Genomic DNA, 18437 nt, shown 5'->3' with positions numbered 1-18437 from the left:
TTATAGCCTGTATAATTAAGTACTAACTAACGATGGTTTGTGAATTCATAATATTTTTAAATATACCGATATTTAGACTTTTACACTTTCTTTATAATTAATTTATTAACAAGATGCAATATGATAGTATTATTATTATTATTATTACATTATGATATACAATATAGGTACTTATTAATAAAAATACAGGTGGAATCGAATAATTTCTACTATCATAAATAATTACTGCTAAAAAAAACGATTATATAAGTTTTTATTGACTAATTTTTAAACAGCTATACTTGGAAAAAGAATGATGGAAAAAATAGCAGTGGTTAGATGGGTAATGACTAACAGATAATAATTTAGTATTTACTACGATGGGTAATTAAAATATAACAATAAATTATAAATATCTTTATGTATTACTGTATTAGGTTTCAGATGGGTAGATTGGTGGAATATTAGACTATAGGAAATAAAATAATACATTAAGTTAATCACTGATCTCTTACTTACTTCAATAACAACAATATTATAAATAGGCAATAAAAAGTACGTACTATAATAGGAACTAGATATTTCTAACTTATAAATATCTAAATTGAATAAGTTGAATTAAATATTTATATAAAACAATCCAATACTAAAAATTTAATTATACATTATGAACCATGGACTAACTTCAAAATGTAAAGCTAATTCTAAAAAATAAAATTATACAGAACTTGATGTACTATTTTTTATGTCTTTTATGAGTACATAAAAAATAATATATATTTTATTCTAAAAAAAATCTTTAGAGGACGATTTATTTAATAAACGTAAAAACATAACATAAGACTTAAAAATAAATTATTCTAAAAAAGTATAGATAAAAAATATACAGACTTGGGTATTATTCCGAATACTTTTTTTTTAAGTATTCAATATGGTATTTTGAATATTCTTACAAGTATTCAGAATATTTTTTTAACGTCCAATCACACTTAAAAAATAATTTTATTACTTTTTTCGTCATTAAAGCTTTTGCACTTGTATATAATTATAAATAAAACGAGATGATTATAATATTCATTAATAAACAATGAATCAAAAAAAGTATATTTTCGTCATTGAAATCTAAATCTACTAAAAAAGAGCATTTGAAAAATATTATTATTACAAATTATTCAAATATATATTCTGAATACTTTTTTTTTAAGTATTTGGAATATGTATTCAAAATACTTTTAAAAAGTATTTTACCGAAATTCAAGCCTGGAACTAAGTAGAAAACCTTATTATGTTACATTTCATACAATCATTTAAAAGCTTTGATATAATATTCTAATTATTATAACTAGTAGATAAAACATTTCTACAAACACTCTTTACTCTAAAAGTAAGTTTTCAGAACTAGTTAAATAGGTACCTAGTTAATTTGTAACAGTAAATGTTTTACATCAGTATTATTTATTTATTATTATAATTTTTTTTTTTTTTAACAATCAGAAGTTAGAACCGTAAGGAATAAGTAAATTATACTATAATACTTATATATTTATAGTTAATAATAATAATAACAATAATTTATGAAGAAGCCAACTACAATAATTACAAATGTATAATTTTTATGTTGATAAATAAATTTGTATATTATTAACTTAGTTCTGGATTCAAACACAGTAATCAGAGAAAGTTTTAATGCTCAGTTCATATTTCTCGGTGTATTTTAGCATACTTTAAATTAAATGGTCCGTCACCGCACGGACATAATTTTATTATTCTACTAACCTATATAATGTTTTAAAAATGCATAGATTTACAAAACTAAAATTAAAATAAAAGATACTTCTAAATTATAATCAACGATTTATTAAATTTAGTCAAGAATTATAATACGAAGATAATATATCGTTTGGTACAACTACAACGCGTAGTATAGAAACATATAATATACAATTCAATTATAAGTAGGTACGAACTCCACCAATAATTAAAAAATGCCTTATATTATGTTTTGAAGGCTTGTAGCGAACGAAAAAAAGGTTTTACATTTAATCGTAAGGTTTCTAAAACGAAAATTTACTAGAAGATGATGCCTATATAATATACATATATATTCATACAATTTTAGGTCTATTATTAAATAAATACACAATAAACATTAAAAAATAATAATAAATAAATACAGTAGTAAGAAGAAAATATTATAATACATATAAATGATTAGTTATAATTAGTCAACTTAAGTACTGGTTGATTTATCATCAAGTATTAACGTTTAATTCAGTAAAATTATTTATTAATGATTCCTTATTGATAATTATTTAGAAAAATAGTATTCAGTTTAATTAATACATACTATTTATGTTTATTTATTACGGAAGAGTATAATATTTTTAACTTTCTTTAGTTCATAGTTTGCATAAATTATAAGAAAGTCCAATTTTTGGGTTAAGCCGGTCAAATATATACAATTATGAAAAAATTAACAAATCACAAAGCGTAAAAACTGTCTGTATATTATTTAAAAAATAATCTTATCTGATAAATTATTAAAATAATTAGTGGACCATATCTTAATTATCTAGCCTTATGGCTAAAATAAGACTACTGCAATAAGTATAGTATTTAGACCAGTTATTTTACAAAGCTTAGTAAGTTAAAACTATTATTTTTTTTAAATAATGGTAAGTATGCGTATATTATTTAGAGCTGTATTATACATTTTGATAAAATAATTTTGATTTAATTACATTATTATAATAATTAAGCAACAACTTTTAATCGGGTACCAAAGTCGAGTAAGTTGGTTATTATTTTAGTTTTTTTAATAAAATATTAATTATTCAAATTAACAATTTCAATAACAACTTAAATTTTTTTAATAAACCATAAAGCTAATTATCTATACCTACATATTATACATTTATACTCATTATTTGTTATAACGCTACAACATACTTAAAACTTTACTAGTAGCGACGAGTGACGTATCAAGAGGTAATCAATTATCTAATATTACATAACATAGAATAATTATCAACTTCATCAATGGCTATATAAATTTTCATCATGTGAAATGCATAAAAAAGACAAAAACGTAATTCACAAAGATTATGAAGCATCGCGATCACAAAACTTTACGTTCCATGCTTAGTATTATTTGTAATGCGGTGAATGGTAATGTACGAGTAACTATAAGTTATTTGTATAATATGTACAATGGAAATTATTATGTCTGAGTAAAGAAAAAATATATTGATTTTTAATAGTTATAAATATTCTTCTGCTCACTAAACTGTAATGTGTTGACAATGTGCAAAGAATATATAATTTTATTCTTTAGTTAATAACTGTTATATATTCGTATATTTTCATGTTATATATTATTGCCCAATCTCTTGATACTCTTTAAAAATATAAATTTTATTTGTGACCATTTGCCGACCGCACATTATATTGATATGCAATGTCAATCAATAATACAATCGGGGGTTAAATACTTCTCAATAGAAGATAATGATTAATGATAACTGATAGTTAATAAGGAACTGAGTTAGATATTTGAATAATAATTATTTATATGATAATTAATAATATTAATATTCTTTACTCTTAAGTTTGCCAAGTTACGATATGCAATGCATACACACGTTTTATACGATACAGTATACACACTATAGGTACAGTAATATACACTATACACGGTCACGCAGGTAACGGGTCAAATACCTAATTATCATTCGGAAGAATTATAAATAAGAGGAAAGGGTGACAACATCTAACACTGCTGCAAGTTCAAGATAGAGTGTTTATTGAAAGTATAGATTTTGTAGCATTAGGTGATGAAAAAAGTAAAAAAAAATTAAAGTAAATATTGCATAAATGGCGGTTATACGCCTTAAAATGTACTTAATATGTGTTTATACTTTATTTATTTCCATTTTCATAAAGTTATTTCTAAATTAACGATTAAAGTTAGTTAAAAAAATATTCTATTAAAATAAATACGAGTATATAATACTTTTAAGTTAATTTTGAAAAGCTATACCTACCATTAATATTCAAAACTTATACCAACGTTCATTAGTATTCTAAATTTATTTATTTTAATTAAAGGTTATATACAATTTTTTCTTTTTATTTAGACAAGACAGAATTTTTTAAATATTGAATCAATAAGTAGTAACAACATTTTCAACCGTTAATATTTTAACATGTATATGTTACAATTTACAATACATATTTAAAGCTAATTAATAATTTCTAACTATGTATATTGTATAGTATTAGAAATAATAAATAAATGTTATTCTAAAATCATCATAGTATTTATAAATTAACAGGTAACATATTTTTTAAGTATTAAATGCTTAAAAATATATACAATAATTATATAAATGAAAAAAAAATAATTATAACAACGAATTACTGCAGATTCTATAGATGATAAAAATTAAAACACAATAATATATATTATATTAAGCGGTTAAGAGATATGTTTTTTACCCTTTGAGGCCTTGAATATCCTACGAGGCAGACAGGTGACAATGATATAGATAATATGATCCACAGAGATGTACACAGCACGAAAAAAATCACGTTCACATAAACACAATCGTGAGATTATAGAACACAACGAATTTAAAATATAAAAACGACAAAGATATTTTATGTAAAAAAAAAATATAACAATCAACAAAGATATTTTATACCGAGATTGTTAATAGAAATGTGCCGACAGACGAAGCGAAAAACATTCAGAAAGACATCCGTACGCGTTGGACGACTGTGCGATAATAATGATATTCTTCCCATCGACTGCGGTCAGGATCGAAGAAAAAGAAACGCGAGGCGGCAGCGAAACCAGTCGTCCGGAGGCGATGATGTTCTATACCGATTTCTCGGCAAAACGGAATAACGTACGGACGCGAATATTATTTTATTTCCTCTTATTATTTTCCAGAGCCGAAACAGACATCATAGCAGGACTCGATGACCTGTTTCGATTGCGATACGCTGCCGTCAATTGAGCGGTATTTCCGTTCTTCACCACTTCCAAGCGAACTTATCGTAATTGATAACCGGTAGTGCACGTTACCTACTGCTATATTATACCCTCCGTTTAACTTGACAGTCTTCCTCGTCATTATTGTTATTAAGAGTATTGTATATATACTATATAAGTACTATATATTATATATAAATATGTTACATATTACTTATACTTATTATATATAATATAAACGTGTGCACTGTGCAAGTATTGTTAGTAGAGCGAAAACTCGAACAACCGTACTTTATGGGCACAGCCAAAACTCTAGAAGAGTTATAGATTTTTTAAACCGTTCTCATACACATTTAATTTTATTAACTGGACGACGAGTATAATAAAAAAATAATTAATAACAACTTGGTGCCATATGCGCAGAGACTTTCTTAATAAAAGTCAATAAAAAAAATATTTTTCTGTTCAATTTCACTCGTGTTATTTTGTTGTGTGTATATATACAGAAAGAAGAATCTCAAATATTCCGATAACAAGAGTGAAATTTAACAAATATATTATAATGGGGGGAGAGAAAAACTATGAAAGATTACATTGCTTAGCTTCTTTAAAAACTTGGAATATTATAAAGATTAAGTTCGTTATAGAAATATTTAAGCTATTGACCCTAACTTATAAGTTATTATAATGGCTACATTCGAGTTTCGAAAACATTAAATGGATATACTATAATTTTGTCCTGTGTTATTTATTTTGTTATACCAATTTAGACAGTTTTGTATTTTGCATTATTTATTTTATATATATTTTGTAAGTGATTTTATACTTTACTAGTAAATAAAATGTACAACTTAATAACGTAAAAAAATTAATGTAACAATATTATATTATTAAGAAATAAAACTATGAATTTCAATGATAGTACTAAATAAAGTTTTAGTCATTAACTGTACATGTTCGTGTTGGATAAAATAATAATTTATATTAAAAATGGATAGTAGGCATGTATATTTTATAGTAAAAAAAAAACTAAAATTATAATTATTAAAAATTAATTGAAATGTTGTTTTTGCAAAGAATTGAAAAACAATAATGAATGTTTAAAGTGTATTAGAATACAGTTCAGATTAAATATCGTATAAATATATAATTATAAATATAATATCATATAGAATTTCAATACCTATCTAATAAAATTAGTCTATAATTACAATATTTTTTAAATTTATTTATTTTGACTATTATTAATATAAAAGTTTGATTTTGATTACTGAACTGTTTATCATTAATATTTATAAGTACTGGTATATATATATATATATATATATATATATATATGTAAAAGTTATATATTGTATTGCTAGAATGTATCAATACTGTTGTTTTTTTTATATGTACATTTAATGACAACAGTATTTATATATGTATACATAAATTATTATGAATTTATTTTTGTGTGCATTTAATAACGATATTTGTTTACTCGTATATTATTACAATTAATTATGAAAATGTACTATAATATTGTAATTAACCTTTTTATTAACAACGGCATTACTACAAAACTTTTTTTTAACTGAGAGGAAATTAGTGTGAAAAAAAAGGTTCTTAAGAAGGAAATCAGATGCAGCAAACCTAATTTTACTTTCTTTACTTTTGTATTAACTACTTATTTTTGATTTTGACAGAAAATATCACATAGGATATGGTAAATTGTATCGTGTGCAATATTGAAATAGGTATTAGTTATATTATTACCTAGGTACCGAATACTAATTGTTATACAACTGAAAAAGACTTAACACTGAGACATCCTATCATTCTTTAAAAGAATTCATCGATAATAAGCGTAAGAATAAATTAGTCAAATAAAATAAAATATATAATACATTTTAATTAAGAAAATTAAATCACAAATGGAAGTTTAATATTTTCTAAGTCAGTCCCGGTTTAAAACAAAACCTTATGCTTAATAAAATACAAATGTAGGTCATTATTCATTAATATTTGTCATTTTAGAATAACCAATATGAGATACGTAAATGGAAATGAATGTAGAAATTAACATTTTATTACTTATTTATTTTAAAATTTTTATTTTTAAATATATAACGGGATAAATAATATGATTTTTGTTGTTGCAAATTAATTAAGTTTCAACATGTTTATAAAATAGTGATCTATTAAATTGTATAAAAATGATACAACAAAAATGTACAGTAATGTAATCCATAAAGAGCAGAAGTGCAGAACACTTCCGTTTAGTAATTTTACAATAACTTAAAACGTATGTGTACTAAAGTATAAAATACAGGTCAGCTGTTAATTAGTAATAAAAAAAATAATAAATATGCATTACACAAAAAACCATCAATCAATCTTTTAGATACCATAAAATGTATCGTAAATTTTAAACTACTATTCACACAGTAATAATATCATTATTTTTAATTCGTTACGTGATTAAATAAATAAGTATTATCATTGTAAATATGACTATATAAGCCATAAAAAAATTGAAAGCCAACATTAGATTTTAAAAAGATTTTATTTTTATCAGAACCGGCGGAAGGCGTATGCGACTTATAGGTTAATTTTTTTGGAATTTTAGGGGCAGTATTGTTACAAATAAAATTATATGAATTATATAAGTGTGGCATATTATAGGTAATTGGACGTAGAACCTGTCTTAACATTAAATCTAAACTTTTTTTAACTAAAATATTATAGAATAGTCTGAATTGTAAAATTGTTGATTCCCAGAAGTACTTTATAATGATTAAAATTATTTTAACTAAAATTCTGAATAGAATAAGTTTTTTCAACAATTTACGAACCTACATTATATCTTAAATACAATAATTATATTTGTGATTCTTATAAATCTATTATTAGATAGATACATACGCATACCGAGTTTATTCAAACATAATTTTTAGAAAACAAAAATTGTATCGTTTCATCCCAAGTAAATTGTTTTACAAATACATTAAAAAAACTCAATAATACTATATATATTTAACTTTTATTATTTATTTTTAATAAAAGTGCATGATTCCTAATAGTAAAATTTACTATAAAATACATAGAACCCCCTCCCCTAAACTTTGTTTAGCCCCCCCCCCCCCCAAAAAAAAACTAATGTCATACATACACCAATATTTTACATATTTTGTGTTAATAAAATGTCTAATATAAACCTGAGCTTCAGCCACCCCAAATCTCAAACACTATTTGCGCCTATGATAAAATACATGTGTTTGCCGAAAAATTTAACTGAATAGACTAGAGATTGAAATAGTAAAGGTTTTAAATTACTCAATTGGTAAAAATATTTTTCCTCTATTTTAGTAGTAACATTGAAATATTATGATAGTTAGTACACGAATATTAAGTAAACTAAACATTTCTTATACTCCTAACAAGGTTTTTATTTTTTAGTAGAACAAAGATTTTATGGGACCCGCTGGACTATTTGGGCGTAATAATACATAAACCTGGTAAAAATATCGCACGTTGATTAATTTTAGTTTATCATTACTCATTAGTTTCCACATTATATATTGTAATATATAAATTAACATAGTTAACTATTAACTACTTAAGTTATTAATAAGCGATGGCAGATATATCTTAATTTTGAGGGAGGATGAGAAGTCAAGTCGAATTTCAAATCCACAACTCTATTACTCTAATTGACCCGAAATGTATTCAAATTTTGTTGGTTTTAATTTTTAAAAATGTAAATTACAAATTACAACCATATATAATAATGATTTTTATTAATAGTTATAGGTACAATATGGTTGACTAATTGACATAACTGACTGACAACAAAAAACTATAAATATTGTATGAATTAATGTACCCTACTACTTATATACCTATATAAATTCTTAAATATAAAGTTTTCGGTGATAATGTATAGTGATGACAAAAATCAAAAAAGAATGGCAATACACCCCCCCCCCCCCCACTCGAGTGACCACCACTGTCAACAAGATCATATAAATAATTTAAAAAACTAAAATTTTAAATCAATAAAATAACAAAATTAAATCATTGTATAATAAAAAAAATCATTTATGGATACATTTTTGTAATTTTAAAATAAAAATAAAATAACTACTCTGCACGGAGGTAAGTTGGGCGAAACAAAATATTACATATTATCGTATCTGTATTTTGAACGGCGCAACGCATAGGCAATAAAATACCATATTATTATATTGTATTACTCGGCAAGATACCATTGTTGAAAATGGAGTTTTTTAAAAATAATAATAAAAAAGTATTAAAATTACTTTACTCCAAATATCTTAACTTAAAATTCATATAAAAAACTAATTAACTGCTGATTTAAATGGTCATTTGAATGTATTAAAATTATCAAAAATTCATAACAATAATTTGAAGTATGAAATATAAAAAATGTATGCTATTCAAAAAAGTTAAAAACCTAAAAAATAAAACTCACTATATTATTTTATTTATATTTTTTAGTTTATAAATTTTGAAAAGCTCTATGTAAGTATGACACTTATTTGTTTGTTATTATTACAAATATACGTAATAATTATTAATTTATTTATTTACAATATAAAATAAAGTAGATACCTAATACAATATTTTAATGACATTTATGTGACATTACAATTTTAAATAAGTAATTACAAAATTAATTTTGGATATTTATATTAATAAATTAGAAAAATATTTATACACATATTGATAGCTGAGTATTGTATTTATTCTTAAAAATATTTAAAATGTAATTTACATACTTTTTTAATGGATATATATATATCTGTATTTTAAAGTATTTTTTACTAAATTGCCATCTATGTAGTGGCACTGATCACTATGTATAGGTATTGTGGATGCAATACCTAATTTAAGTGGGTAATATGAGCGGACAGTGGTGATCCATAGGAATACAAGTAACAAATATTAAAATGTAAGTATATACAATTTGTCTCTTATTTTATAGTAAAAAATTAATTGTTAACCAATATCTTCTATATCAAATTTTAATTTTATGCAATACCGTTTGAAACTAACTTCGGTAACACTAAATATAATATATATATATTGAGTTCTACTAATTTTCATGCCAACACCCAATGAAACATGTAGTATTAAAGCAAGTTTTTAATAAAATTTTGAATATTTCCGGGTTTTAAATAGAACAACTTTAAGGAAATATAAGCTGAATCAAGGAAACATTTTTCTATACTTTATTTACATTAAACCCATGGGCACAACAAGACTTTTAAAACATGGGACAATACAACTATTAATTTCTCAGAAAAATTGAATAATTTTTTAATTTCATAATCATAAAATAGATAATAATATATTACACATTTTAAATCAAAATAGTTTTTCTGAGTTTCATGCAATACATGGTATTTCACTAAAACAATAATAGTTAGGTATAATAAAATAAGAGATGCTAAATTTGAACTGGGGGGGAGGGATGCAAAAGACTCTTTTTTAACACCCTAGTTGCGCTACCAATTAAACCTAAACATTATATAATATATTGTATACATTTGTGTTATAAGTTTATAATTCAACACATAAAAATAAAGACCCTTTTTTAAAAACTTAATAAAACACTAATAACCATAAAAAAATGGTAAATACATCACTTATCAGAAATTGTCTAGATAATTATTAATTGGATGACTGATGTAGTATAATTAGTTGAGCACTACAGTATTGAAATAAATTATAATTTATTGATTATTTATTAAATTTGAATATATAATAATAATATATTAGTGTTTTATTGCAAATATTATTAAACTTTAAACTTTATCATTCAAAAGCTCCAAAAACATACAATTTTAATCAACAACTTGCCCATAAGTTCATACTCTTTTTAATTTTACTATTTTAAAGACTATTTAATCAAATTAAATTAAATAGCTAAAATACACAATACTGCAATATTTAAATATCATAAATAACTAATGAGTATTAAACATTCTTATAATCTAGGTATTCCTTTTGCATAAGTTTTTATTAACCTTGTTCCTAACAATTTATTGTAATTTAAATACAATAATTTTTAGAGTTTTAATGTTGTAAACACAAAAAATAATAATAAATATTTATATAATAAACTAAATAGTACATAATATATTTTGTCCTCCTGAGGACCAATGTCCATTATAATGGACAACTATTATAACTGCTTTAGAGCCCAAGCTTAATTTTTATATTTTTACAAACCAGTTATCCATTATAGTAGAAATTTTCTCTTACCTCCACAAAAGGCCGCCAATTTTGTTTATATTATACTTCTGTCAATATAGGTAACCTTAAACTAGCGATAATTTTGGAGGGTAAACATGTGTTTACAGAAGTCTATTGAAATAGACATTGGGCTTGTGGTACTACAAAATTTAAATACGTTTAAAGGAATTGGGCACAATTTGTGAATTTTAGGTAACACATATATTATTGCTGTAAATACTTAAATTTTTAAGTTAAAAATTTTTATTTAGATGCTACTAACCTCTGGTGCCATCCAATAAGGTGTTCCCACTGACGTATCACGTCGTCCCATTGTAGCTCCTAAATGTGAAGAAACTCCAAAGTCGACTAATTTAACTTGTCCATCTTCAGTCAAAAGAATATTATGTCCTTTCACATCACGATGCATACAGTGATTACGATGTAAGAACGCTAGAGCCTTATGAAATAAAATAAATATAATCAATAACTTTATTTATAGATTAAACAAAATAGGTAATATTTAATAGTGAATTGACTATAAAAATTATTTTGAATCAAATAAATTTACCTGTAAAGTTTCATGTAAAATATATGCAATTTGATCTTCAGTTAATTGTTTCCCTTGGGATTTTAGTCCATGTACCAAATCAGTAACCGATCCTCCTTGACATAGCTAAAACCAAATTTTCAAATAATGTAATTTATGTTAAAAATTAAATAAATGTGCTGAATTGAAATACACACATTTTCTCATCAATTTTTTTAGTAAGATTCATAATACACTAAAAACATATTATGATGATAAATGACAATTATGAAACATATATAATTTATAAGATAACAATATACTTACGATATTTACCTACAGCTTATGTTAAAACAGATACATCTAAATATCTAATGTCTTGTTTTTTTAATAATAAATTAACCAGTTACTATCTTTGAGTCAGTACATATAACATCTCATTATAATAAATTGTTAATTTATTGAAATAAGAGAATACTATTTGCAAAATAATATCAAGTTTATTAGACATAATACAATAGATAATATTCTTATATTTTATATTTTATATATTTTAACTTGATAAAATACCTATTAGTTTTAATATTAACTAAAATATTCTACATTTAACTTTATTATTAATTATGATTTAGTAAATAACATATTATATTTATTAGTATCTATATAATATGTATGCAATTAAGAACTAGCCTAACTATGATTTAGGTACAAAATTTAAACTGATCAGGCATAAAATATACTATATAGGACATATGTACGTCAGCAATTTTATGATACATATATAGGTGGTATTCCATCACATACACTATCTATCGTTTCTACTTCTCTAGTGCGCTATTCAATATTTCAAATTAAGCTCCTACTACTATGTCAGATATCAACACATTTTAGTCATTAGTTAAACTACAAAATATAATATACCTAATTGTTTTACCAAATACATATTTGTATTTTAGTTCTACAAACTATATTTGATAGTGTTATGCAAAAAATAAAATTAAACATATTATACTTTTAACTAAAAATAAAGTTGATACTTTCCTCGTGTTCTATTAATGTAAAATTGTATTCCCATTAAAGCATCTTACATATTATTATTATGTTTATAGTATACATAACTACAAAAAGTGTATACTCAAAATAAGACTTACTTCCATAACAAACCATAACTGGTCATTGAGTTGTTTAGAACCTTTAACAAAATAGATTCCATGAAATGAAGGAATATTTGGATGCAGACTGAGGTCTCTCAATGCCAAGTATTCATCTTCAATTTCTTCTTCATTGCCAGCTATATCTTCCAATATTTTAATGGCAACAAACTCTCCTATGATACAAATATTAAGTTCAGTACATAAATATTTTTAAATTACACAATAAGCTGTACCAAACTAGTAAAAGCGCACAATAAAGTTTAGTATTGTATCCATTCTTTGATATGGGTATCATTTAAATATTTCACTATAATACAGACATGCATAATAAGTAAATGGATATGCCTAGATACCCTCTGAACAGTCTGAACTGGTCTGAACTTTATGATTTATCTATTGTTACTAAATAAGACTTGTCATTTGTCTTATGTGATAAAAAAAAAATTTAATAATTTAACTAACTAGTAGGTATCTGCCATTATAATATGTTTTTATATTTTATTATTGTTAATGTGACCTATTAATATAATACAATGCATAAAAATTAATTTAATGAATTCCTACATACCTATGGTCATATACATAATAAATTATTAATATTAATTGTCTCGTGAAGATAAGACCCGATTAAAGAAAGGGCCTAATAGCACAGTAGACATCACCTAAAATTCAGGTTTGAGGATTCCTATGACTAGCCATACTCCATTGCTATTAATCGATTCAGGTAAACGTTTACCTGTGACCGTGTCTTTGGCTCGAAATACTTCGCCGTAAGTTCCTTCGCCAATGAGCTCGTCAATAGTGAACCGGCCATCCGGACTAGGCACCGAGTTCAAGCCAAAACGCTGACACATCCTGTAATAGTCCATCTCGGTATCCGCTGCAAAGGACGACAATCATTTAGTGCGACGCGACAGAGAACCGTACGCTCTACGAGGCTGGCAGCAGAATGTAACGACTACGACTAGACCGAAACGCGACTGGCGATTTAAACGACGATGACCATTAATCGCAATGACATTTGCGGTTTATTAAATAAATATTATACGATTATTTTGGTCACTACTCGAGTACTAGAGTAATGGTGTTATCGATGATGACTTATAGCGCGACGAGACCGAAGAGGCGCAGACGTCCATAATATTTATCACGACATTACGAACAACTTACACGCTACACTTTCGATACGACGATATTGGTGATATTTTACAATATAAATGTACATATTACTATTATCAGACACAGACTACTCACGATATAAAATTATTATTATTATTATTAATGTAACAGTAAGTCGTGTGTGTGTGTGTGTGTGACGGTCTCGTGTGTTTGATATTATTGTATCAACAGGAGGTTTTGAGGGGATAGTGTAAACAAAAATCACCTGGCCGAGCGCGGCTGGTCCGTCTGCGTGCGGTGTGTACGTATACTGTGTGGGTCGGTGTGAGTGTACAATTCTCGCGCGCGCGATGCACATTACAAAAATCAGTGGCGTGAAACGCGTAGTGATGCCATTGCGCCGCTGCGAGCGCCGGAAGTGCATTGTACGCGTTTTCGTTTTGTTTTGTTTATTATATTTTACCGCGAATCGTACACAGTACCTACTTAGCCGTGTATTATAATATTATTATCGTGTATTACGATATACCAACACGCTGTATAGGTACAGCGTTCGAGCGTATTCTCTATAACACCTATGCGGCTATTGTGCTGTACCTATACATACTGCACAGTGTGAATTATTTTTAACTGGAAAATCAGTCGATATCGTATAATTGTTGTCTCGGTAGACATTTTTAGGGTTTTTTTATTTTTCGAACTTTTTTAAACGGATATTAGCTAAATTAATATTTTACAAAGTTTCTCATCCATTGTTTTTCCAAATTATAGAATACCAATGCTGTATCGACGACATCCGATTTTCGGGCTACAATTTTAATTTAAAGTTGACGACCAAAAACACTATAATATGCAAAATCATCGATTAGGTGTATTATGTGTATAAATATACTGACGAAATAAAAATTATGGTTTACGTGACTTTAACTTTAACAGTTAAACAGTAATATTAGTAGGTACAATCTACATAGGTACAATGTATAGGTATATTTAAACACAGAGTCAGGTGGAATAGGTAGATGTATCATACATAGTATACCTATAGTATATATCGACCATCTGACCATATTGTGGATGTGGAATGTATAATGCATTACTTTTCATTTCTAGGGTTAAAACTATTATAACTTATAACCTTAACATTTAAGCCGATATTAATACATATTATATCAATGTTCATTCATGTTCAATTAGTCATTCAGAGTCCAGTAATCTAGCCGTATAGACAAGCACGTATACAGGGGGGGTTCAACCCCCCGAAAATTAATAGTTGTGTATTTTATTTATACATCATTCATTGATAAATATTGATTATTGTAAATTTTTTTATAACCCCCCCCTGAATTTTTTTGTGTACGTGCCTGCGTATGGATGATTTACTTATATAGATCTACATTTATCTATTTGCATACATATTTTCTATTCAAAAAAAATTTTTTTTAGATTTAAAAGTTAAAACTACCTAGTCAAATACTCATAAGTTTCCAATACACACGAAAACTAAAATTTGGTATATACTGTTGACATCAAAATATAGATTATAGAGCAATTTGGAAGTGTCATAACGTGGGAACATCATAGTTAATAGCTGTGAACAAAATATTATAATATTTAATAGATACGTAATAGAAATATAGAATATAAATTATTACATGCATTTCAAAATTATCAAATAAGTTAAAAAGTTCCAAGAAGGTTTTTTCATTCAAATTAGCTAGGTATATAATGATAATAATAATAATATTCATAAAAATATTATAATATAATTGTAAATGTTAGTCGTGATCACCATTCGCTTTATGATACCAGTGCGGCAGTGCAACGTTAGTTGTTTTATCTACGCAAATTACCGAAATTCTCATGGCATGGTTTCGTTTTGACGAACCTTAATCCTTAATGACTTGACAGCGATAATTTTTATTTTGTGTTCCAAATCCGAACAAACGGGGTTTTCTGGCATTAGATACGTATAGGTGTATAGTGTATACACGATACATCAGAGTATGTGGGTGTATCTATTATAACAATAGCATATTACACAAATATTTTCAATGGGAAATTCATTAAAAAGTTATATTATATTAAAATATGTTGTACACACAACGATTTATTTAAATTATAATACATAGATAGAACATAATCTAATTTCGTGGGTTTTCTTGCAATTTTCAAATGGCTTTTTGTATGACTTCTTTTACTTTAATTCGTCAAAAAGTATTCGATAATAATTATTTTCATTTTTTCGTATTTCAGAAAATTTAACTGCGTAATATTGTTTTCAAGCGTATTAGGAATATTTTAATATCAAATAATATAATATAGCTATCCAAATCCAATAACTTTATAACTAAAATAAGTATTTACCGTAGCTACCAGCTATACCAGCTACCGTAGCTATATTTTATATGCCTATAAAATATAGATCTATAAAAATATATACTTATTTGTTGGATATCGGTATACATATTTTATGCGTGAAGTGAACCTAATCAGTAATATCTAAAATAAAGTGAATTTTTAATGTTTATAAATATTATATAGAACATAATTTTAAACAAACCATTTATATAATAACAACTCGGTGATGGCGGTAACATGATAATCCTTTACTTTAATTTTAATATTTGTCTATATATTTATTAACAAATTATTAACAATTTTGAAATTTCAATCATTTTTATACATATCTTAATATAATACGTATATTAAAAAAAAAATTGGAAGTTGAAGATTCCCAATAGTAATAGTTATTTTAAGTATCTAGCCCGCAGTATGTATATAAAGGTTGCTTATATTATTATGTATTTATGTATGAATATTAGAATATGACCCAAACAGTACCTAAACACACGCCTATACGTCTACGCGTGAGAATTCAGAAATTCAGAATATTACGTACATATACTATGTCGAATTCTGCATTTATAATTTATAACAATATATATATATTGTATTAAGTGTATATCTGTATAGTTTATATAAACACAATTAGGAAGAACGTTTTTTTAGTTAGTGTGGTTAAAAAAATAAAAACGTCATTGTTTTCTAAATTCTTAATATTGTAAGTAGGTAGGTACTAGGTATTTACTTCAGGTAGCATAGGTACAAATCATAATTAAATAATAGAAAAAACATAATATTATAATATGCACATAGTTATTAGGTATACATGATGTCTATATATAAACCAAATGTTTAATATGGTATTGTTAATACTTATAATAATTAGAGCTAAGATATCAATACTCTAAAAAATCACGTCATCATTTTTTATCTGTTATAAAAACAAAATTTGATTTTAAAACCATACTTTAGTATAAGAGACAATAACCATGATTTATTATAAGTCTGCGTGTTAATAAACTATTACAATTCATAATATATAAGTAAATAGGTTAGCTAATAATTAATAAACTTCTTATGTAGATTTTAAACCATAGCAAATAACTTACTCATTTATTGACCTTAACATTTAAGATAATGTTTATGTGAGTTTTTTAGTAAAATTAATTGCGCCCCAGTAAAATTTAACGGCTGCAGCATATACGAATCGCTTCCCCGATATAAAAATTATTGTGATTTGTAACATACTAATTGCGTCCCGCAAAATACATTTTTTAGTGGGTATAGCATCGGCTAATGCTTCTTTTCAAGTATATTATTCGATTCATACATCAGAGAATTTAAAAATGAAACTTTTATTTTGCATTTTTTCAACTTTTTTGGTTTTTAAAGCATTTTTGGTAGGATTAATAGTTAACCAAAAACCCAAAAGGAATTTTATCGTATCAATTATATAGTAATTATATTAATATTATCAATGGACATAAAACAATTTGTTAGTTGAAAAATGTGATCAATTAAAATATTTTAATATAATTATTAACTAATTAGGTACTTATATTATCTGCAGTCTGGACATCTGGTATGTATATTGGCATAATGCAGTTATAAAACAAAATCTATATCACTAACAAATCAGTTGAAATAGTAGTAATGTTACTAAGAAAAGTTGTACAAATAATTTAATATTAAATAAAATTATTTCTATTCGTAAGTTATACAACTCTTAAATTCGTAAAAGTACCTACATACTTTATATAATATAAATGTAATTTAAATAATCAAAATCGGAAATCGGTTCAATTATAAAATGAATAAAAATAATTGAACATAAAGTATTTACTTAGGTACATACCTAAGTCTACCTATGTCTCATAAAATACAACCAAATATTTTAACCAATATGATTTGAACATAATATAAAATATAATTGTTTCAATAATATATTATTATAAATTATAACTAGTCACACTTTTTTTTTTCATTTTTTAACTCAAAATTTTAAATACTTGAATTATTTAATCAATAATCATATTAAATATTGTAAAAAAATAAAATATTAACGAATTTGTTC

At 25.1% G+C, this 18437-nt stretch overlaps 1 protein-coding gene across 5 annotated transcripts in view; it reads right to left on the bottom strand.

Annotated features, from left to right (window-relative positions):
• The window catches only part of LOC114122351 (myosin-IIIb-like), a 32516-nt gene that overhangs the window by 13052 nt on the left and 1027 nt on the right, over window positions 1–18437 (bottom strand). For 4 of the 5 annotated variants that reach the window (XM_050203234.1, XM_050203236.1, XM_050203235.1 and 1 more), the window contains 4 exons: window positions 13638–13781; window positions 12899–13074; window positions 11790–11894; window positions 11502–11678 (listed from right to left, as the gene is read on the bottom strand). In XM_050203234.1, coding sequence (XP_050059191.1) covers window positions 11502–11678; window positions 11790–11894; window positions 12899–13074; window positions 13638–13781 — 602 coding nt within the window. Of the gene's footprint in view, window positions 1–4476; window positions 5302–11501; window positions 11679–11789; window positions 11895–12898; window positions 13075–13637; window positions 13782–18437 lie in introns of those variants that run through there. The other variant, XM_050203239.1, reaches the window with a different exon arrangement.

Source organism: Aphis gossypii, chromosome 3, assembly GCF_020184175.1.
Source record: "Aphis gossypii isolate Hap1 chromosome 3, ASM2018417v2, whole genome shotgun sequence".
Taxonomy (NCBI): Eukaryota; Metazoa; Arthropoda; class Insecta; order Hemiptera; family Aphididae; genus Aphis; species Aphis gossypii.
Note: the sequence above shows the minus strand (reverse complement) of the source record. Positions and strands in the feature narration are given on the sequence as shown.